The sequence below is a fragment of the Staurois parvus genome, unplaced genomic scaffold (assembly GCF_062004578.1).
Source record: "Staurois parvus isolate SC_StPar_1 unplaced genomic scaffold, SC_StPar_1.0 ptg000071l, whole genome shotgun sequence".
Classification (NCBI taxonomy): domain Eukaryota; kingdom Metazoa; phylum Chordata; class Amphibia; order Anura; family Ranidae; genus Staurois; species Staurois parvus.
The window spans coordinates 499074-522820 of record NW_028317867.1 but is presented as its reverse complement, the minus strand read 5'-3'; the positions used below and the strand labels follow the sequence as shown (position 1 = coordinate 522820).

Here is a 23747-nt window from a genome sequence, read left to right as displayed (position 1 = left end):
ATGCGGGTGCCCTCTTATTATTAGCTCCCCCCGCATGGGCCTCACGTTGCTGACCCCGGAGCCTGCCATCTCCTGTAACCACAGCCCCTGTTGGGCTCAGAGGCCTTCTGGGGCCTTGATATTGCCCCGTGGAGTGTCTCCCTGGAGGGCCCTGTGCTTGGTGTTGGAGGTCCTCTGCTTCCCACTTGTCCCTCTTGTGTCCTAGATTGGGATCTGGTGCCATCATCCTGCTCCGGTGTGCTATATCTGCGTGTTACTGTGATCTATGTCCTCTCTACCCTTCCATGACTTGCTAATTATCCTTACAATATAATGTTCTCGCAGATGAATCTAACCGCATTCATGTAACTACAACCCTAAACCTATTTTGGGCGTTATAGGTCCCCTGGGGTTATAATCTCCATTCATTATCCTATTTTCAGTTGATCACCCCCAGGAGACTCCCTGTATGCCGTCCACAAAGAAAAAAAAGGGACAAGCCCAGAAGTCCCTCACAACATACCTACTTAAGGCACACGAGTTTTGTAATATGTCTCCAGTCAATACAGAGCGAGCATCCCTGTCCGATCCCACACAGGATACCACCGCTCCCTTATCGGCCTTGGTCAGTGAAAATACACAGCAACTTACAAAAGGAGACTTGGAGTCCTGCTTGGAATCTATGTACGCCAAACTAGCCGCCAAATTTCAATCAGAATTGCATAAAAGCACTAATGTTCTCTCTCAGGAAATAGCCACATTGGGCTCCAGGACAGACCGCTTAGAAACCAAACACGATGAACTTAGCCTGGCCTATGGTGAACTTTCCAGAGAGCATGATCATTTACAAACGGCCTTTTTTCAACTACAGGCGCAGGTGGAGGACCTTGATAATCGCAATCGCAGGAATAATCTGCGAATCAGGGGAATCCCGGAGTCTATGTCTGACCTCTCCTTAATCGTGACCAAATTATTTCAATCACTCCTCCCGGATCGTGACCCTGGGTCTTTTGCCTGTGACCGCATCCATAGAGCCCTGCGCCCTAAACCTCCTACTGACAAGCCACCTAGGGATATTGTCCTGTGCATGAGGGACTTTTTGACCAAAGAGGAAATACTCAGAGCTGCTCGCAATACCCCTACGATCTCCTTTGAAGGCTCGGTCTTACAAATCTTTCCGGATGTTTCCCCGGCCACGTTGGAGAAGCGTAGAAAAATGAAAGAAGTCACAACGGTCCTGTTCTCAGCTCGTATTCGCTACAAATGGGGCTTTCCCTTTAAGTTGATTGTTCCACATAATGGGAGCACATATATAGCTACATCTCCTTCTGAAGGTAGAGCAATCTTGGCCAAACTGGGCCTAGCGGATGCCCCATCACCTCAACGTCCACCCTCCACCCCTCGTGTCTCTCCCATTTGGCATACCCCATCTCCACGGAGAGATAGAAGGAGAGTCAGACAGGATCCGGGTTGATAGGTCCATTCTCACTTGCCTATTACCTATTGTTTGACAGTCCTTGGTCTTGCCTATTGTCTTTTATGACTTTACCGAGAATTGAGACACAGGGATTTTGTTTCTTACATCTTACGCTGTCAGGATGTGTATTTCTATGGTTACTGCTATGTTAATTTTATAATCCTGAGTAATATGTGTGTGCCTTGCATTGATAGCTGGACGAGTTACGGTATAACAAGGGTCTTTGGTCCCTCTTAATTGCGCCCATTGGTTTATGGTTCCACAACTCTTTGACACGTTACCCCACCCTGCCTCCTGACATGGCCGGAAGTGTCGCCGCCCGATTGAGGGGTGGCAGTTCCGTTTTCCATGTTTTAGGGAGACAGGGTTTGGGCCCATTTGGCCCCTTAATATTTGAACTTTTTGTTTTATCAGGTATGACAAATTTTCAGCCTGATCCATGTTCTTTAGTTACCTTATTTGTAGGAGCTCTTCAAATCTCCTCTCTATTGTCTTTTGTCTTCTCTTTTTTCAACACTTTAGTGCATGAGGATTGTGTTGTGTCGGTCTATGGACATCATGGCCCCCATCTTGGGGCCGGGGGGTCCCCTGGGCTGGTTCTGCCACCTGTACGTCTGTCTGCTTTAGACCTGCGGATCTCTATGTCTAGCCAATTAATTTTAGGGGATATCTTTGTAATGTATACTTTTATGATGATAGTAATAAGCTCTGTTTACTATGGTAATTCAATGTATTTTGCATAATGTCCAGGGTTTCAATTCGCCAAACAAGCGCAAAACGGCCTTTCTTCAATATAAACGACTGGGAGCCAAGATTATCTTATTACAGGAAACACATTTTGCAGCTGCAAAACACCCGACATATTTTCATAGATCTTATAGGCAGGGGTATTATACCCTGCATTCCTCCAAGAGTAGGGGTGTAGCCATTTTTCTACATAATTCATTCCCCTTTGAGGTTCAACATGTGTATCGTGATCCGGACAGTAGGTTTATCATTCTTAAAGGCACCCTTTCAGGTCGAGAACTTACTATTGCTAATGTATATGCACCGAATTCAGCTCAAGCTACCTTTTTTTCAAAATTTTTTGGTACTCTGGATAGGTTTTTGTCCCCTCATCTCTTGGTGGGTGGGGATTTTAATCTGGTGGCAAATCCTCTTTTGGACCGTAGTTCCCCCTCGCATTCTTCCCAGGCTTTCCCAAAATCCCTTACTAAGAAATTAGATACCCTCCAGTTGGTGGATGCCTGGAGAGCGCACAACACCGGAGCCAGGGATTACACATTTTATTCCCACCCACATGACTCTTATGCTAGATTAGACTATATATATTGTACCCCAATTTTACTAGCTAATTCTAAGGTAGCTTGCATTCATTTGAGCCCCTGGTCGGATCACAGTATTGTGGCCTTATCTATCACATTTGTGGGATTGGCACCTACTCCTTTCTCTTGGAGACTTAATGATTCTATGCTAACCGATATCGACTCTCGCCAGGAAGTGGTTACATCTATTCAGGAATATTTTCAATCTAATTTAACCCCTGATATTTCCCCAGCCACACTCTGGGTAGCCCACAAGGCGGTCCTACGAGGCCGACTTATCTCCATGGCCTCATCCAGAAATAGAAAACGTTGGCAGCAAATACTACTTCTAACCCGAGAATTAGAAGCACACTATAGAAGCCATGTCGCTAATCCATCTCTGCTTAATAAACAGCTACTGTCCCAAAAGCGCTTGGAACTGAATGCCCTGCTTTCCCAAAAAACTGAAAAGGCCCTTCGCTGGTCGAAGGCCTCATTCCTATTACATAGTAACTCGGCATCTACCATGTTCGCAAGGAAGTTGAACCACACTCTGCGCCCCCCACACGTGTATAAATTACGCACAAATTCGGGTGCTATCTCATCTCTACCTCAGGAAGTCTTGGGTATTTTCGAACATTTTTATTCAAAACTACTAGCTCCTCCGCAGTCGGATTCTGTCCCTCTGTCGGACTCTTGGCTGGACTCTATACCCCTCCCTGCCCTTACACCCTCTCAGATTGTCACTCTTAATGCCCCCTGTACTTTAGAGGAAATAACATGTGCAATAGGCGCGCTCAAGCGCTCTACTGCGCCGGGTCCTGACGGATTTACCGCTAGCTATTATAAACATTTTGCCTCTACATTGGCTCCATACTTGATAACTTTATTTAATGATGTTTTGCAGGGGGGTAAGTTCCCTGAGGAGATGTTATTGGCTAACATGTCTCTAATACCCAAGCCACAGAAGGACCACTGTTTGCCACAAAACTATAGACCAATCTCAGTCATGAATAATGATCTAAAGATATTTAGCCGTATTTTGGCGGACCGGTTGGCCCCTATCATCTCCTCTTTGGTCTCTCCAGACCAGTCGGGTTTTATTCCCGACAGATTTATTACTGATAACATTCGTCTCACTCTAAATGTTATTCAAGACGCCAATTTACATTCCAAAGAGGTTCTGTTGATGAGTTTGGATATAAACAAGGCCTTTGATAGTGTTCTTTGGCCCTACTTGTTCTCCTTGCTACAGAAAATGGGCTTTAGTGAGGGGTTTTTGGCAGGCATACATGCCCTGTATGACTCTCCTAAAACGAGAATTAGGCTTCCTGGCTGTAACTCTGACTTCTTTACATTGGGTAGAGGTACCCGCCAGGGCTGTCCTCTTTCACCCCTTTTATTTGCGCTGGTGTTGGAACCTTTGGCATTGGCGATTAAATCACATTCGGATATTTCTGGCTATTCATTATTAGTTTCACAGTTTAAATTGAGCATGTATGCTGATGATGTTATGCTTTTTATTACTAACCCGTTGACTTCTTTACCTAACTTGTGTGCTGTATTGAACGATTTTGCCAAAGTGTCAGGTCTCACCGTTAATTTTACCAAATCTGTGGTCATGCCTGTTAATGTTCCTGACTCCCTAAGTGCATCTCTCCGTAGTTCTTTCCCATTTCGCTGGGTCAAGGACAGGATATCCTATCTGGGGATTAACCTCACTCCCAGATACTCGGATATATTTGCGGCTAATTATCCACCATGTGTATCGCGTCTCTCTACTCTACTGAAGATCTGGCACGGTTATCATATCTCCTTTCTGGGTAGAGTCACGGCGGTTAAAATGAATATTTTGCCCAAATTGCTTTATCTCTTTAGAGCACTTCCAGTTCCGGTCTCAAAAACCTTTTTGGATCATTTTCAGCGGACTATTAATAATTTTATTTGGGGAAATAAGCATCCACGTTTTGCCTCATCCATTTTGTATCGCTCACAACGGTCGGGAGGTCTCGGTCTTCCTAACTTTTGGCTATATTATCTCTCGGCTCGCTTTGCGCAATTGTCACAATGGGCTACTATTAACTCTCAAATCCCGTGGATCAAGTTTGAGTCTCAGTCGATACGCCCTTTTTATTTACCGGGAATTTTATGGTCTAACATCTCCCCCCGATCGACTGTTTTTCATAACTCCATAGTGACTCACTCACTGACGCTTTGGTCCAAACACAAATCTAAATTGGGTTTAGTCTCTTCTATTCCCCCAGGTGTGTCATTTTTTGGGGATCCTACTTTTGTTGTAGCCTTTTCTTCCCCTCATATGTTTCGTTGGTGGTATGATCGATCTTTTATCAGATTGTCTGATTTCCAAAGAGGAGGATTTTATATTACCTTTGATATGCTGCGCGTGTTGTTTGATGTTCCTCTTCGCGAGTACCTTCGTTATAGACAGATTAGGCACTTTTTTAAAGCGCACTTTGGCCTTGCCCCATCCTCTCCGATTTCCTTTTTTGAACGTGTCAGCCGTGACTCTCCCAGGGGTAGGGGTCTTATCTCAAATCTTTATCACCAATTTTTGATCTGTCTTTTTCATGCTCCCCCTTTGTACAGACGAAAATGGGAGGAGGATTGTGGCGTCACTTTTTCGGATGAGGATTGGGATTCCATGGTGGATAATATATGCAAGAGCTCTAGATCTCTTTCGGTTCGTGAGACGGCCCTTAAAGTTCTAACCAGATGGTATTATACCCCGTCAAGACTACATGTACTGTTTCCACAAACGTCCCCTCTATGTTTTCGGGGCTGTGACTGCACGGGTACTTTGGTTCATATATTTTGGGATTGCCCGACCATATCTTTGATCTGGCGTAGGATTTCTGAGGTCGCTACCTTATTGTCGGGCGCCCCGATACGATTGTCCATGCAGACCTGTTTGTTGGGGGCCCATATCCCAGGGGTCTCTGATGCCAATCTGAGATTGATACACACATTATGTATTGCCACTTTATGGTCTATTGCCCTACATTGGAGGTCCAATGTTGTACCCTTAGACTCCGTTTTACACAGAATTGACACTGTAATGCTTATGGAACGCATTCATTATACCCTACTGGATAAGCTGCACTTATACGATAAAAAATGGGAGTCATGGAGAGATTGCAGACACTTATTACATGCTTAATAACATCCCCAGTAAAAGTTGGCTGGCATGTACTATTGACGGGTGTATCACCTAACCTATTTTGTCGTTTACGTACTTCATGCACTTGTAACTTCCTCTTTTTTTTCTTATCTTCTTTGTTATGTTAATATACCTTTATGTATTGTACTTTTCAAAAGTGCCTTGTTTTTGCTGACAATATCACTTTTAAAGTGTGCTGTTGTTCTACTGTCTACTCTTGTACAATAAAATCGTTTGTAAACAAAAAAAAGAAGTTCTCTTTAAAAAATATAAAAATTATATATCTTTTATGAATCTTATTTATATCTATTTATCTTCAGGAGCATTTCTGTGTAAAGCAACTCCAAAAAAGCAATGCTGTGATCCACACCTATGCTCATAAGTACATTTGCCAGTGGTACAAGAAATGACCCTACCAAGTTTTCAAGCCAAAAGCACTTACCTTGATAAATCTTTAGTGTCACGGGCTCCAATTTCCTCTGACCTCTTTCATTAAGGTAATATACACTCACTGGCCACTTTATTAGGTACACCTGTTCAATTGCTTGGTAATACAAATTGCTATTCAGTCAATCACATGGCAGCAACTCAATGCATTTAGGCATCTAGACGTGGTGAAGCCAACTTGCTGAAGTCCAAACTGAGCATCAGAATGGGGTAGAAAGGGGATTTAAGTGACTTTGAACATGGCATGGTTGCTGGTGCCAGACGGGCTGGTCTGAGTATTAAAATATTAAAAAAACTGCTGAACTACTGGGATTTTCACGCACAACCAACTCTAGGGTTTACAGAAAATGGTCCAAAAAAGAGGAAATATCCAGTGAGCAGATGTTGTGTGGACAAAAATGCCTTGTTGATGTCAGAGAAGAATGGGCAGACTGGTTCGAGATGATAGAAAGGTAACAGTAACTCAAATAACCGCTTGTTACAACCAAGGTATGCAGAATACGATCTCTGAATGCACAACATGTCAAACCTTGAAGCAGATAAGCTACAGCGGCAGAAGACCACACTGGATGCCATTCCTGTCAGCTAAGAACAGAGCCTACAATTTGCACAGGCTCACCAAAATTGAACAATAGAAAATTGGAAAAAGGTTGCCTGGTCTGATGAGTCTCGATTATCCTAGAGATGGTTGTGCATGAAAATCCCAGTAGATCAGCAGTTTTTGAAATACTCAGACCAACCATGACACATTCAAATCACTTAAATCCCCTTTCTTCCCCATCTGATGCTCAGTTTGAACTTAAGCAAGTCGTCTTCACCACGTCTAGATGCCTAAATGCATTGTGTTGCTGCCATGTGATTGGCTGATTAGCAACTTGTGTTATGAAGCAATTGAACAGGTGGACCTAATAAAGTAGCTGGAGAGTGCAAGTCTCCATACACACTAGACTTTTGCATAAGGCTCTGGCAGGTGTGGTGGAAGGCACCGGTGTACCATCCAGCCCTACTTCTGGCAGCCTGTAAAAGTCTATGGGAGACTGACAGCTGCTGCAGACACTGCTTATAGTACTCTTACATAGCTTGCCCTGAAGATTAGATAATGTCCTCAAGCGTACATAGTTCCTAATTTTGGAGTATCTCACTTATCTCCCTCAACCGTATCCACATTCTCCAAAAATAAAAACAACACCCATAGACTGGTTATTGGAGAAATGTGTGAATGAGCCAATGTGCCTGGCTGCGGGGCAAAGTAATTGGGGAGGACCTGAATCATATTCCTGTGGCTCCTACGGGAGTGACACTACACTTGGTTATATAATAATGCTGTTACACAACAGTATTAGTCTGTGCGCTTCAATAAGGAATAAATCCAATGGAGATCACAGAGGAACATTAGTTTATTGCCTCTTCCTTTTAAATTGCTTTTGCTGGTTGTAACAAAAGCAAGATCAGAATTTGTGTGACTACACTTATTTGTTGTCAGAAATGTGCTAATGAAATCTTTTTTATACACACAAACATACACCGCTTTGCTAGCTCTCCTTTATTATGTTGTTCTCTGATCTAGGTTTCACAAGGTTTTCCTCATCTATGAATTCAGTTTAATATCTCTATTTATCAGATCCCCCCCGTGTGTATTATAGCAGGTATTCCACATCCATATATACCGCATCTGCATATATTCCTTTGGAGAATCCTCTAAGGGAGGAGGTATGGTCACCACTGCACACTGTAGCTGGGATGTGCCACACCAAGACCATTAGCACAGAGCCCATCTCCCATCAGAATGTAATAAGGAGGAAAATGTCAGTGCTATGTAAATAAATACAGTAAATAAATGCAATCAATCATTTATAAATGACATCTATTTTTCAGGTGACATCAGAAATGAGTAAGCAAATTACACTGGATGTTTTCAAGAGGATGGCATTAACTGCAGAGTTTGACTCACATTTTGATTCTACAGAGGTAGGGACTTTACAAGTGATCTTTCTTTTAATATTTATGATAAAGAAAAAGCATTTTTGTGTTTTCTGAGTTCTTATTCATTCACACAGGGTGTATCAATGTGTAGCCTGTGCGAGGGCTATGTTTACCAGCATGGGGATGCATAGGTGTTCCGTGCATCCCTGTGCAGGCAGTCCCATCAATGTTTATTGGGATGCAGCAACTGCAAGTACACACCCGCTGCTCCCAATCTGATATCCATGTGTGTGCAAGGCTCCGGAAGCAGGCAGTGTCCAAAATCACCATATCACTAGTCACAGGGTCACCAGACCAGTGCAGCCAGCAACAATGTTCCTGTTCACTAGCCATGCCAGTGCCACTGTCACCAGAACCAGTGCAGCCATCAACAGTGTCCCCAATCTCTGCCACATCAGTACAGTGTCACCAGAGCTAATGCAGCTAGTAACAACATTCCTAATCGCCACCACACCAGTGCAGTGTTGCCTCTGCCTGCCGCCTTACTAATCCTGGCCTGTTTATTAACCACTTGCCCTCCTGAGAATTTACCCCCCTTCCTGATCAGGCCATTTTTTGCATTACAGCGTTGCGTTTACTTTAACTAACAATTGTGCGGTCATGCAACGCTGCACCCAAATTAAATTTACATTCTTTTTTCCCACGAATAGAGCTTTCTTTCATTGGTATTTGATCACCTGTGCGCTTTTTATTTTTTGTGCTATAAAAAAAAAAAAGACTGACAATTTTGAGACAAAAAACAATATTTTTGACTTTTCGCTATTAAATATGTCCAGTGGAAAGATTTTAAAAATCAAATTTCATCATAAATTTAAAACGTGTTCTGCTACATGTCTTTGCTAAAAAAAAATCCCAATACGTGTAAATTAATTGGTTTACATGAAATTTATAGCCTTTACAAATGGCGGTATATATACTGGGATTTGTATATATTTTTTACTAGTAATGGTGACGATCAGCGACTTATAGCGAGACTGCAGCAGGCATTCTGACTCTGGAGGGAACTGACTTGGCGTCAATGACATCCCCAGTGACACCAATATAGTTATCAGTGCTAATAAAAAGCACTGACACTGTACTAATGGCACTGGGCAGGAATGGGTTAACATGTGGGGTGATCAAAGGGTTAACTGTGTGTTGTGTGCTGTTTTGCATACTGGGCTGTGTTTGTGCTTCACTGTAAGCATACTGCTTTGCAATGCTGTGCTATGCACAGCCATGCAAAGCAGTGTGCAGGAGCTGACAGGGGAGAGAACTGTTTTGTTTACAAACAGTTCTTACCCCATCGGAGATGCTTGGCAATCACCGGCTAGCACCTGGTGATTGACAGCCAAGGCCGCGAATGGCAGCATGGGTAGGGCACGTGCGCGCCTCCCGTGCCCCCCCCCCCACCCGGAGATGCAAAATCACATATACACGTGATTTTGCGCACCCATACCTCTCTGTAACGGTACTTCTGCTATAGGGCTGACGGAAAGAGTTTGTACCTGTTGTCTGGACCAATCCTTTGGCTGTTTATTGACTAGGTCTCTTCCTGCTGCCTGAACTAATCCATCTGCATGTCCTGCTGGCTACATTACTCAGACACCAGTCCCAGCCATCCCCTGCATACAACTGCACTACTGGAACCACAGGAACTCTTTTGTTCACCCTTTGTTCAGCCTCCTGTACCTCCTGGCCAGTGAACATGACATTCCTGGGAGCAGCCATGTACCAATAGGCTAGAGTTGTTTGGTTTATAGGAATGAGGGCCGCTATAGGTGACACTACACTGAGTTATATTTCTGACCACACGTACAGAGGCAACCATTACAGCACACTGAATAAAAAATTAATTTAGGGTGCCGCGCTCTGTTAAATATCTTAATCTATATATTAGACAAAACTCTGTACTTGATTCCAAGTATATGGTAGTCTGATATCTACATGAACTTCCACCATAAATATATAAATTATTCATGTAATCCAAATTAATGCAAAATAAATAAATATTAATAGTGTAAGCATAAAAGTGAAAATTAAATGAATCAACATAAACATAAAAGTGAGAAAGTCGAATCGTGATCTTTATATAAAAAATATATCAATATGTAAATCCAATGTGCACTTGAGCAAAATCAAACTGGGTAAAAGTTCAGCAGATAGCTGGTTTTAGTATACTCTCCTTGTGAACAGCCTGTGGTTGTGTAGCTGGAGTTGTGTAGAGAGGAAGCTGCACTGTGAGCCTGTGTGGATACAGGGATCTCTCCCTCTTCAAAGTACTCCTCAATCCAGTTCTCTATATTTCCTCGTATGGATCATAGAAAAAAGAAAGATATATAGTGTCTTATCCAAGATAAAAAGACTTTATTGTGCGCCCATTGTGCACTCACATTATGATAAAACAGTATGCGCTTTCATATAAATATCCTCTGTTTGCGGTGAAGATCAGCCTCGTGGGTGTGCTTGCGCACATTGTCAGTACTCGCCGTATCAATGATCAGATGCGTGGTGACGTCACTGCCCCTCCCCAACAAGTTGTGTCACAGGGACTCATAGCTTCATATGGGGGATGTAGTACATCTGTATGTGGATGGGTGCTGCAGTAATTTAAACCGAGTCTGGTTTCAATAAACAGAACTTGTATTGAAGGCAAAGCTTACCAATACAACCAGCCCAGTGGGTAGGCACCTGATTGGGAACACTCACAGTTCTTAACAGGTATGTGGAGTGGAGCATGTTTCAGATGTGCCAAAAGCATCTGTCCCCAAGGGTGGATTTTGGCCTGGCTGGTCTGTGTCCAAATGGGAGGATTCCTGGAAGGATAGCATGTCCCTATTCTGTCCCTACATGACTAGAGCCTTTCCTTACCACAATCCACTTTCCGTGACAGACGTGTGACCTCTCCCTACCGTGTACACTCACAAAATGTGTGCCAAGCTCAGGAGCTAGGGTCCTAAATAGACTCTGCCTGACCAAAAATGGCCGTCAGAGTCACATGGTGTGGCAGCATCCAACCAGATCATTTCCCCAGTGACCCAGGAAACCATAGAGGAGTATGTTCCTCTCCCTCTGCAATGCTGCTGCAGTTGAGTGCCACCTGCAGTGGAGAAAACAGACTGCACCTGCCTACATGTATGCTATAAATATCTAATTAATTGTCAACTTTGTGTAAAACAATACATTTTCACTTTCTTTCCACTGTACATTTTTAAAAATGTGTGGCAGAAAAATTTAATTTTCAAAAGACACACCGATCCTCTTAGAATATACATAGTGTTTCCAAGATATGGAGACTATAAAATTCACACAGACTAAATAATGTAAATCTATTTGTTTAGTTTTTTTTTACCAAAGAAATGTAGCAGAATACATTTTGGCCTATTTTCTTGAGTTTTATACCAGAAACTAGGCAAAACTTTTTTTTTTTTTTAATTTTCTTTATACAGCAAAAAATAAAAAACACAGTGGTGATTAAATATGACCAAAAAAAGCTCTGTCTTGGAAAAAAATGATATAATATTAATTTGGGTACAGTGTTGCATGAGTAATTGTCATTCAATCTGTGAAAGCACTGAAAATTGAAAAAAGACCCGGGCAGGAGGGAAGCAAAACAGTCTGATCTTCAAGTGGTTAATAAAAAGTTTTTAAAATACTCCCAACTACTTTAAGTGTATGGACATATAATGAATCCTGTACCAGGGTCTCCTGAATGTCAAGAAGATCTCATGCGTTTCAACAGTTATACCCTCTCCCTTAGCTCTTACAGTATATGTGCTTTAATTTAATTATGCTTTTTTTTCTTGAGAAATCATTTTGAAAAACAGCATTTCTAGCTGTGAACATCTTGAGTAAGGCCAAATGATTCATGTAGCATTTACTTCTTGGAATCCATCTGCCCTTAGTTCAAGCATGTAGGCAGGATGGTGTGCTTAGCTGCAAAAACTCTTCCTCCCCTCCTCCAGATAAAATAAATGCCCATGAAGACCCTGGGATGGATAACATCATTTTGATCTAGGCCAGGAAACAACTGAAGAAATGTAAAAAAAAACCTTAACCACTTGCCACCGGCCATATGAAGCCTCAGTGCGGCTACCGAGTTCTGGGAGGGCATCCCTGGATGTCCTCCCATGTGTGCACCTCCCGCACGCCCCCATAGATGCGCATCAGGGGCGCTTTGTGACCGCTGTGTGCCTTGGACACAGTGGATCACAGATTGGGGTAAAGGAAAGGGCCAATCACAGCATACCTTTACCATGTGATCAGCTGTGTCCAATCACAGTTGTCCGAGTGTAAAACACAATTTGTTTGCCATTTATTAGCTCTCCTTTCCTCACATGGAGACTGTGTGTGAGGAAAGGAGAGCCGATCTGTTCAGGACCACAGTGTGTTTACGTACTGTGATTTTCACACACAGTAAACACATAGTGCAACCACATAGGTGCCCTAATCAGCCACCAGTCATCCACATCAGAGCCCTGATCAGCCACCAGTCATCCACACCAATGCAGCCTCATCAGTGTCCTGATCAGCCATGCCAGTGCATCCTAATTGGTCTCCTGATTCTGCCACATCTGCCCCATTTTCACGGTCACAGCAGTATCATGTCACCAGAGCCAGACATGTCCAAAAAGATTTTACACAAGCGAGAAGGCATTTCAAATTCTCAACAAGACAGATGAAAGCAGCAGAGAGCTGTCACTGTCTGATTTGGATTCAGAATACTAACCCATGGAATGCCATACTCAGGAGGAGTAGCAGAACGTATTTTGAGGTGTAATTCTAACTATGTTCATGAGGTGTGTTAGAAATATCTTATGAACAGACAACTTTTGTGAAAAAAAACATTTTCATTTTCTTTACAGATTTTTAAAAAACTTGTGTCAAAAAATGACATGTTCAAAAGATTCATTATGCCTCATATAAAATACATTGGGGTGTTTGCTTTCCAAAATGTGGTCAGTTTGTGCTGGTGCTCCAGGGCCTTAAAAATGTGATAGGTAGTCAGGAAATTAGATGCGTAATTTATGCCTAATCTATGCTCCTTGAAAACCCAAAGGTGCTTTTTGGATTTTGGGCTCCTCTGTGTGGCTAGGCTGTGAAAAAGTCTCACACATGGAAGTAGTATTGTCATACTCAAGAGGAGTAGTAGAATGTAGATTGGGGTGCATTTCTTAGTATGTCCATGCTGTGTATTAGAAATATTTAATAAATTGACAGCTTTGTGTAAAAAAAAAAAAAAAATGTTTTAATTTTCTTTCCACATTTTCCAAAACTTGTGGCAAAAAATGACATGTTCAAAAGACTCATTATGATTTATAGAAAATACATTGGGGTGTTTGCCTTAAAAAATGTGATAGGTAGTTAGTAAACTAGATCCCTAAATTAAGCATAATTTATGCTCCTTGAAATCCCAAAAGGTGCTTCTTTGATTTTTGGACCCCTCTATGCATCTAGGCTGTGAAAAGTCTCACACATGTGGTATCCCCTTATTCAGGAGGGGTAGCAGAATGTGTTTCACAGTGTAATTGCAAATATGCATATGAGGTATGTGAGAAATAACTTGTTAAAATAGCTGTTTTGTTAAAAAATACAAATTTTATTTAATGTAATAATTTTCCAAAGAACTGTGGGGAAAGAAACACAACTTCAGAAAGTTCACCATGCCTCTTTCTAAACACCTTAATTAGTATACTTTGCAAAAAGGGGTCATTTGGGGGGGGGGGGTATTTGTACTGTCCTGGCATTTTAGGGCCTAAAGATAGGCAGTCAGTGCATTGGGACTGATCAATTTTCAAATATACTGTATATACTATAGTTTGTACACTCTATAACTTTCACACAGACTATAATAAAATACACTGATGTGGGTTATTTGTACTCAATAAATGAAGTAAATTAAACTTTGGCCTAAACTTATGAAGAAAGATTACTTATTTGCAAAACTTTATAACAAAGACTAAGAAAAATGTGGGGTTTTTTTTTGTATTTTTTCATTTATATAGCAAATAATTAAAAAAACACCAAAAGAAAGCTCTTTCTATAAAAATGCTAACATTTCCATTAGGGTACAGTGTTGCAGGCTTGAGTAATTCTCATTCAAAGTGTGACAGTGCTGAAATCTGAAAATTGGCCTGGGAAGGAAGGAGTAAAAGTGTCCGGTATTGAAGTGGTTAAAACAAGAAAATATAATATACCTTCCTATCTGTTTACTAATGCTGGTAGCATATGGATTAATTATAGTTACTGTTGATTGAGAGAGTTTAGTTCCCCTTTAAGCTGTTTTATTTTCAAAATCTGACAATACTACAAAGGTCATCAAGCTTATTTATTTGGCTAGATTGAGGGCCTCTTCACTTATCCTCTTGTCCACTTATGCAGAGAAGGCCTTCGATCGTGCCTGTAGCACCCTCCTAGGTAGGTTCTAGGTTAGGTAAATTTAGTTCTGGGCTCACTGTAATCAGTGTAGCTGCATGTGACCATTTTGGTCTGTTCGGTGTTTCGCTGGCTACAAGGTTGACTGCTTCCCTCTGACTGTCTAGAAATGTTCTGGAAGATAGAGGGCAGGGAGAGCCAAATCAGCAGCTGCATATTTATGCAGCCCTGGCCAATCCCTGGAGAGAAGTGCCCCGATGGTACCTGGGAGTGTGTTTAAATAATCTGAGGCCTGGAACAGAGGTCTCTGAGAAGGAGATCACATCCTGGAGGGGCTGTTTGCCTCCTAGGCAGGCTTGCTATGTGGCTGCTGTTTAACAAGATCCCAGCTAGTCTAGATGTCAGGAATCTAGGAATGACCAGAAAGGTGTGGACTGACACAGGGAAACGCAGGTTTCAGGTATAGTATAATAATACAGGTTATTATTAGCCACCCAGATATATATACATAAACGCACAGTGAACAAACCAACCTTCCACTAATCTTAGTAGGTGCAGGAACACAGGCGTAGTCAGGGCTGGAGAGGTGGAACGGTCAGGCCGGCCGTAGGGTTCTGTAATGACCGTTTGGTGGTACCTCTAGTGGTCCCCAGGACAGGATTCCCCAGGGCGCGGAGTCTAAGTCCCAGCCTGCTTATTCACCAGGGCCCCTGATGGTGGGGGTGGACTTGGAGCAGACAGGAACCAGGTCGCGGCCCCTGAGAACACCTGCTAGTGGTAGAGGGATCCGCCAGAGGTATGTGCAGGTACGGCTGGATCCGTGCAGGATGGATGGATGGCAGAGTAGTTAGCGTGGTCAGACGGGCCAAGTCAGCAACGTGCGGGCAGCAAGGTATCAAAGGAGCAGGCAGAGAATAGTCAAGGTCACAAGCCGGGTTCAGTAACTCACGGACAGCGCGGTACAGGGGATCAGGCAGAAGGATGGTCAGGCAAGCCAGGGGTTCAACAGGAGACGGTCAGCAGAGGTCAGAATCAAGCCGGGTCAGCAACGAAGCAGGAACACAGGATACCAGGTACAGAGGCTCATGGGAAAACATACACCAAGGCCCAGAGCACAGGCCTGGTCATGCCTTATATACACCTTTCTGCAATCAGCCCCAGGTTTGGCTGATTGTGAGCTTCTGGCTGCTAAGAGCACCCGCTGGTCAGCTCTGGTACTGCAGCCCACACGGCAGGCGAGTCCCACCACCAGTGCTGCGTCCATTCCTGACACTAGCTGAAAGGCATATGTCTGCTATACAACGAGGTCCCAGCTAGGGTAGCTGAGGGGCCTATGTCTGCTGTACAACAAGGTCCCAGCTAGGCTAGCTGGGGGGGCCTATTCTGTTGAAAGTTGCTGGAGCTGACTGAAGCACATTTTGTCTGGAGATTTAGCCCGGTATCACTGGAAAAGTGTCTGGAAGATATTGGAAGGAGGCAACCAATTATCCATAACATTACTGAGCACAGGCTGCAGTGAGAGATCCCTGAGATTGTGTGTTGTGGCCATCCCTGTTATGCTAGTGTCAGTTTTGTTCAAAGGGAACATTGTGTCTGGCGTCCTAAAAGCTCAGTCTGTTAACTGCTTATGCAAGGACTTTTGCTCTCATTATCGCTGCTGCTAAACCTTTTGCAGTAGAGTCAGTTTTATCTAAAGGAAATTCACTACTAAAGTGTTCCTGAAGGGCTCAGTCCAATATTTGGTGCAAGCAAGGACCCTTGCTCACCTTATTAGGAGGAAGTTTAGTGTCCTTTACTGGAGTACCCCACAGTTACCCTGAACCTATCCACTTTTAAGTTCTGCAATAAAGCATCTGAAAAGCATATCCCTAGTTCATTAAGCCAAAGAAGTCACTGTGATTGTGTACCTGGCTGCTTGGCAATCACGGTAAAAGACCCTAGGGACCTTAAAACTTTGGGCTCATGTGGGAGTGAGCACTATGTTTTGACTGGCAATTCTTGCGTTCAGTCCTTTCCTATATTGGCATTGGGTCCCATATGTTTTCCTGGGCATCAGTCCTTGATTACTCTCCACAGGCTATGGTGTAGGTGACCGAAAAGCAATCTGACTTCTTTTAATTGTCAAATGGTACCATTCGAGGCTGCCTTTAGCCGCCCCTAATTTTTGTGTTGACACTAGCACCACTACTGTGTACAATTTGGATCAATCCAAATATCCAAGGGTTGTCTAGTGAATCAGATCAACATAAGGTCCTGGCATATGCAGATTACCTTTTTCTCATGTCATGTCTCTGTAACGCTTCCCAACATAATGTCCCTCTTCCAGCATCATGGGGCTCTATCCAACTACCAGATTAAGTATTCCAAATCTGAAACTCTTAACATTTATTAGCCATATATAAGGTTGCTAGATTGCAACAAACGTATTCTTTTTCCTGGGCCTCTCACACTCTCAGATATTTAAGGGTTCAACTTACCCCTAACTCAGATCATATTTGTGAGGCAAATTTTCACTGTTTGCTAACTAAGATATGGACAGATCTCCAGAAGTGGAGAACTCTGAATCTGACCTGGTTTGGGTGCTGCAATGCTTTCAAAATGACAACGCTACACCAGATCTTATAACTGATACAGACCCTCGCCGTATGGATTCCTCCCTCTTTTTTCACCCGGCTGTGAACATTACTTCTTAAATTCATAGGGGAAGATAGGCTTCTGCATTTCACTCTAAATTCTTTGAAAATTATGTGGTTGCATGGGACTGCCTGATATTCTCCTATACTTCAAGGCCCTGCATCTAGCTTTAGTGGTTATCTGGTGCACACAAGTAAAATCCAAACTGTGGGCCATGGTCGACCAGTAGCACTCCCTGGTTCCGCTGTCCTATGTCCCCTGGCTTTCACTGTTCTGTTTTCAGTCTCTCCAGGCACACTTAACTATTGGGGCTACCCTTAAAGTGACTTTGTCCGAGTCGTATGACGAAATGCGTTAGGGTGTGGTCTGTCAGTGACGTCACCACGCACGCCGACCCACGTGTCTGGATCACATGACTGCAACAATGCCAACTTGATTGCAGGCAGGCTGGTGAGACGCTGCTGAGAGAGATGGATGCTCTTGTGTGTACTTATATAACAAATGCTGGATATTGTTGTACTCAATGTGAGTGTATTTTTATGGGGGGATTATCTGAATAAATTTTGATATACGTTATTGCACTATGGCGAGTATCTTTTATATCTGCATGTACTATATGGAGCTGTCTGGATATTTCTAAGCTGGAGCTGAGCTGTGGAGAGCTGGGCAAATAGAGATACGCTTGTATATCACCAGCTTTTTGCTGTTTGGATATCCATAAGGTGGAGCTGAGCTGTGGAGTGCTGGTTAACACAGATATGCTGGCTTAACACGAGCTTTTGGTGAGTGTTCAATCTGGTGTTAAAACACTGAATTTTTACTGGTGAAGGAAGACTTCATAGCTTCATTTGCTGAGGCTCATAAGCAATATTTTGTGCATGGACTTTATTGAATGGACTCTATGAGGACCCTTATTTTGATATATGTATAGTCACACTTTATGCACTTATTTGGTGGTGGATTTAATGATTTATTTATTCATTTTATATAAGGGTAGCGCTATTATTTGTGGTTATTTTATATGTCACTATATATAATTATATCACAGTTTGTAATAATTTTCACAGCAGTTTAATAGTAGCAGCTCCCATATTATGCTATCTTGCTTATATCCATAGGCGCGATACTGTAAATCTTGGGGTTTGTGGCAATATTTATTTAGACACCTATCAGGACTCATAGTTCCTCTTATTAGTTTGGAAAGATTTCCTCTCACATCATTATGTGCCAATGGGGCCGAAAGTGAAGTGAAATCTTCCCAATTGGACACAAAATACATTACAAGTGTTTGAACTCTTCCTTATTTTATGCAAAACAAAAAAAAACAAAGGATTTGGCTTTAGATATTCCTTAAGGAGCCAAGATTACAAACACTTAAGCGGACCATAGACGAATTGAAAACCAAACAAAAAATTCATGGCCGTTCGTTTTTCATATCATTAGTGTGCCAGCTGAGACATTTTGGTGTTGCTATTGAATGTGTCTGATCAAGCATGCTGGATTTTCTTTTTTAAGAAAAACAAAACAAATGATGGCACAATCATATGCTCCATTTTAGTTTCTCGATCGATAGAACGTTCTGTTTTTGACTCGTCTATGGCCTGCTTTAAAGATGAATCCCAGGTATGGATAGTTTGTACATATGTACATTAGTCCAGCTTGTGGAAGCAGGCTATCACCCCTCCAATATCCCTGTGGTTGTCCGAAATCAATGATATTGAATGAGGGAGGAGAGGTTTCATGATAGTGGTGTCTGCTTCAGTGATTTTTAGTTTCCAAGGGCATCGGCCAGGACTGGTACTGTATATACATAGTGACACTGGTCTAAGCTGGAGCAATGATGCTATGTATAAATATCCATTCTTCTTTAATAAACTGCCAGGGTTAGATTTAAGTCTTTTCTTTGCAGCGTATTTGTAATACATATATTTTATGAATGATGTGTAATTTGTTTTCTGTACAAAGGAGTGGTATTATGTAAAAAAAAATATGCATTGTAGTGATTTGTATATAATATTGCTCATTTCTACAGAAATATTACATCTCATCAGGGGATATTTATCGGTTGTACTGTTTAATGGCTTTCACATTAGTAATCAACTTCTGAATGTGACATTTTCACAATATCTGGTACATAGTTAAACTTAGAATGTAGAATCACAATGACAAACCGCAGAACAATACAGCAAGAAGAGCTAGACATTTAACCTAGATATACAGGTGGATCCATTACCCACACTCTGTAATTAACTAAGTGTATTAGGCAAAAAACTCTTGACAATGTCACCCAATTAATTGTTTTCCTGCAGTTAATGTTTTCATATAAACCATTCATCTCATTTGTATATAGAACAAAATGTCTCTTACCGAAATCTGCAGAGCAAGTATACAAAAGAAAGTGTCATTAGAGCTATGCTGCAGAATAAACCAATAATTAAAATGTACTTTCGTTTTGTCTCTGTGAGCATAAAGTGACAAGCGAACTATGAATAACGTGATATTAATAATCCTCTACCTCTAAGCAATATATTTTAATTCAGTTGACTTTTGCAGAACAGTCTCTTGGTTGTAAGACAGTGTCTTTATGTAATCTCTTTTCAGTCATTACATGTCCTGACAGTCTTTATGTAACTCCAGCAGGTCATGTTTCCCATAGGTGAAATTGTTTTTTTTAACCATTTCAATACCGGGCAAATTTACACCTTCCTGCCCAGGCCATTTTTCACGTTTCAGCGCTCTCACACTTTGAATGACAATTGCGCGGTCATACAACATTGTACCCAAACTAAAATGTTATCATTTTCTTCACACAACTAGAGCTTTCTTTTGGTGGTATTTAATCACTGCTGGGGTTTTTATTTTTTGCTAAATTAACAAAAAAAGACCACAATTTTGAAAAAAAAACACATTTTTCTTTGTTTCTGTTATAAAAGTTTACAAATAAATAATTGTTCTTCATAAATTTAGGCCAAGATGTATTCTGCTACATGTCTTTGGTGAAAATAACCCAAATTAGGATGTATTATTTAGTTTGTAGGAAAGTTATAGACTTTGGTATATAAACTATGGTATAGATCTGAAAATTGATCAATCCTGAAGTACTGACAGCCAATCTAATTTCTTGAGGTCCAAGAATGTCAGAATAGTACAGATATCCCCAAATGACCCCTTTTTGCAGAGTAGACAGTCCAACGTACTTCATAAGAGGAATGGCGAGTTTTTTGAAGTTGTATTTTTTTGTCATAATTTTTTGGAAAATGAAAAAATGAAAAAATTTATTTTCACTTTTTTTTTTACATACTGTCACCAGTGCAGTACAGCGTCATCATATAACTGGCGTGGCGGTGAACAGGGACACTGACTGGTGACAGTATGAAAAAAAATTATATATATATATATATATATATATATATATATATATATATATTTATTTTCATTTTTTTATTATTTTTTATTTTTTTACATTTTTTTAAGATTTTTTTTCATATTTTACTATGGCCAAAGTAGTACAATGTTACCATAGTAACATTGTACTACTTTGGGGAAGTGACCGGTATTTTTTTTTTTTTTTTTACACAATTTGCTTATAGCAAAGAATTACTTTGCTATAAGCAAGCATTTACCTGAAAGACATCGATTCATTCGGGTTTTTTTTTTTTTTTTTGTGCTTAGCTGTGATTTGGCCACAGCTAATCACATGACATGTGCATGTGACCTGCTGTGACCATTCACAGCTAGGCACTAGTATACAATGAATGGCATGAATGAAACCATCCATTGTATACAACTGTCATGTGGCCTGCTGTGATTGGTCACAGCAGGTCACATGGTACCGGCAACGGAGGCCGGTACTCAGATCTGTCATCAGCCGTGTCCGAGGTACAACTGGACACGACCGCGCGAACTGCGCATGTGCGGGAGGACGCCAAATGGCGTGCACCCGGAAAGCTAGAGCATTTTTGCGGCCGCCAAACGGCTATAGGCCGGGCGGCTAATGGTTAACTACCACTGATAGAATCACATTTACATTGAATGAGAAGTGCTATTTGTGCTGGTGGCAACTCTATTCATTGAAATGTTCTAATTTCTGATTATGTCCAACCTTTCCAACCCTGTGCTCCATTCATAAAAGCTGTACTGTCGCTTCCTACAGTGAAAAAGCACTCTATGAATGCAGGAAGTGGACCTTTCATTCATCCACCTGTTTTCTATATAGAACTTATAGAGTGCCTTTTGCAGGTCTAGCAGGTTATCAATCAATGATGCGGAGGTATGGAGGGACAGAGGAATGAACATTTCAATGAACAGAGCAGCCACCAGCACAAGAGACATTTCTCATTCAATGTAAGTACCATGCCTTGTGCTTATTTAAAAAAACAAACATTAACCACTTGCCCTCCTGAGGATTTACCCCCCTTCCTGACCAGGCCTTTTGTGTTACTTTAACTGACAATTGCATGGTCATGCAATGCTGCACCCAAATTAAATTTACGTCCTTTTTTTCCCCACGAATAGAGCTTTCTTTCAGTGGTATTTGATCGCCTACGTGTTTTTTATTTTTTGCGCTATAAAAAAATAAGACTGACAATTTTGAGAGAAAAAATTTTGTTTTACTTTTTGCTATTAAACATGTCCGATTAAAATTTTTTCTAAAAAAACTAATTTTGGCATAAATTTAGGCCAAAATGTATTCTGCTACATGTGTTTGCTAAAACAAATCCTAATACATGTAAATTAATTGGTTTATGTGAAAGTTGTAGCATTTACAAATGCTGGTATATATACTGGGCTTCTTTTTTTTTTTACTACTAATAGCGGCGATCAGCGACTTATAGCGGGACTGACAGGCATTGTGACACTGGGGGGATCTGACTTAGTGTCACTTACATCCCCAGTGACGTCAGTACAGTGATCAGTGCTAATAAAAAGCACTGACACTGTACTAATGGCACTGGGCATGAAGGGGTTAACATGTAGGGCGATCAAATGGTTAACTGTGTGCTGTGTGCTATGTTACATTATGTTCTGTGTTTGTGCTTCACTATAAGCACACTGCTTTGCATGGTTGTGTTGTGCATAGCCATGCAAAGCAGTGTGCAGGAGCTGACAGGGAGAACTGTTTTGTTTACTAACAGTTCTCCCCCCATTGGAGATCCTCTGCAATCACCAGGCACTGGCGAGTAATCACTGGCAGGGACCCGGTTATTGACAGCTTTGGCCGTGAATGGCCACTGTCCAGTAGCATAAATGCTATGCAAACCTTAATGGTTGAAAACCTGTGAAGTGAAAAATGAACAAGGCATATCCCTCTATATCAGTGGTCTCCAAACCATGGCCGGGGGCCAGATGCGGCCCTTTACTTGCCTTTATCTGGCCCTTGGAGCACTATTTTATCCACCGATACCAACAATTGGGCATAATTCTCCCCCCCCCCCTTACGCCAATGAAGGGGGCACAACGCCTTCCAATGACACCAGTGATGGGGCACAATTCCTTTGACGGACACAAATAATAGGGCATTATTTTTTGCCCCTGACATCAGGATCTTTTCTACACCCACTGGCCACAGTCTGGCCCTCCTAAAGTCTAAAGGACAGCAAACTCGCCTTTTGTTTAGAATGTTTGGAGACCCCTGCTCTATATGTATGTATAGTCCTCAATGCAAAGCACCTAGTGTGATTTCTGCCTGCACTCACCTCCTTCTGCTCTCTACATGAGACACTTCTGACAGGTTATGCTGACTCCACAGAATCTCAGGAGACAACCACCCAGCATACAGAAGGTGACTGATGGCCTCAGCTGTGCATATTTCCCTATGGGGCATTGTGTCCATTCCCTCCACTCAGGTCTCAGATTATACTTAGCTCCCTGACAATAATTAGGTGCAAAGAGATCACAAATCCCTAGTGTCAAACTAATAAAGTCTGATGTGTCAGTCCATGTAGCACCCAGGCAAGCTCTTAGAAGCTGTAGCGGGCTCTGGATAATGAAGAGAAGAGAGAAAAAGCGCCTCTAAGTGCAGTAGGAATAGACATTTATTCACATAATGGTAAAACCGCTCACATTGTGGACACGAAAAAGGGGCTCATCTGTTATATGAAGGTCCCAACAGTGTCTGGATCCTCACCAGGAATGTCCGTGCTGGGTGATGGAGGAGACTGGAGATGGTGGTGGCCGGCTGGTGTGTGTGGATCTGGCTGGAAGGACGGTGGCGCACACCGTGAAGCGCAGTGTCGGTGTGGTGATGTCAGAGGGACCAGCATGCACTGCAACACGTTTTGGAGCGTATGGAAAGCCACTAGAGGGCAAGCGTGCTCCCTTCTCAAGCACAGTACAATAGGTGGTACATCCTATATAAATACTGATGGAACTAATAGGCAATAGTCGAATT

At 42.0% G+C, this 23747-nt stretch overlaps 1 protein-coding gene across 1 annotated transcript in view; it reads left to right on the top strand.

Moving 5' to 3' along the window:
* Positions 1-23747, top strand: part of LOC149469389 (uncharacterized) — a 119018-nt gene that overhangs the window by 68424 nt on the left and 26847 nt on the right. Inside the window, exon 9 of the mRNA XM_089669318.1 lies at positions 8261-8353. Coding sequence (XP_089525444.1) covers positions 8261-8353 — 93 coding nt within the window. The remainder of the gene's footprint in view (positions 1-8260; positions 8354-23747) is intronic.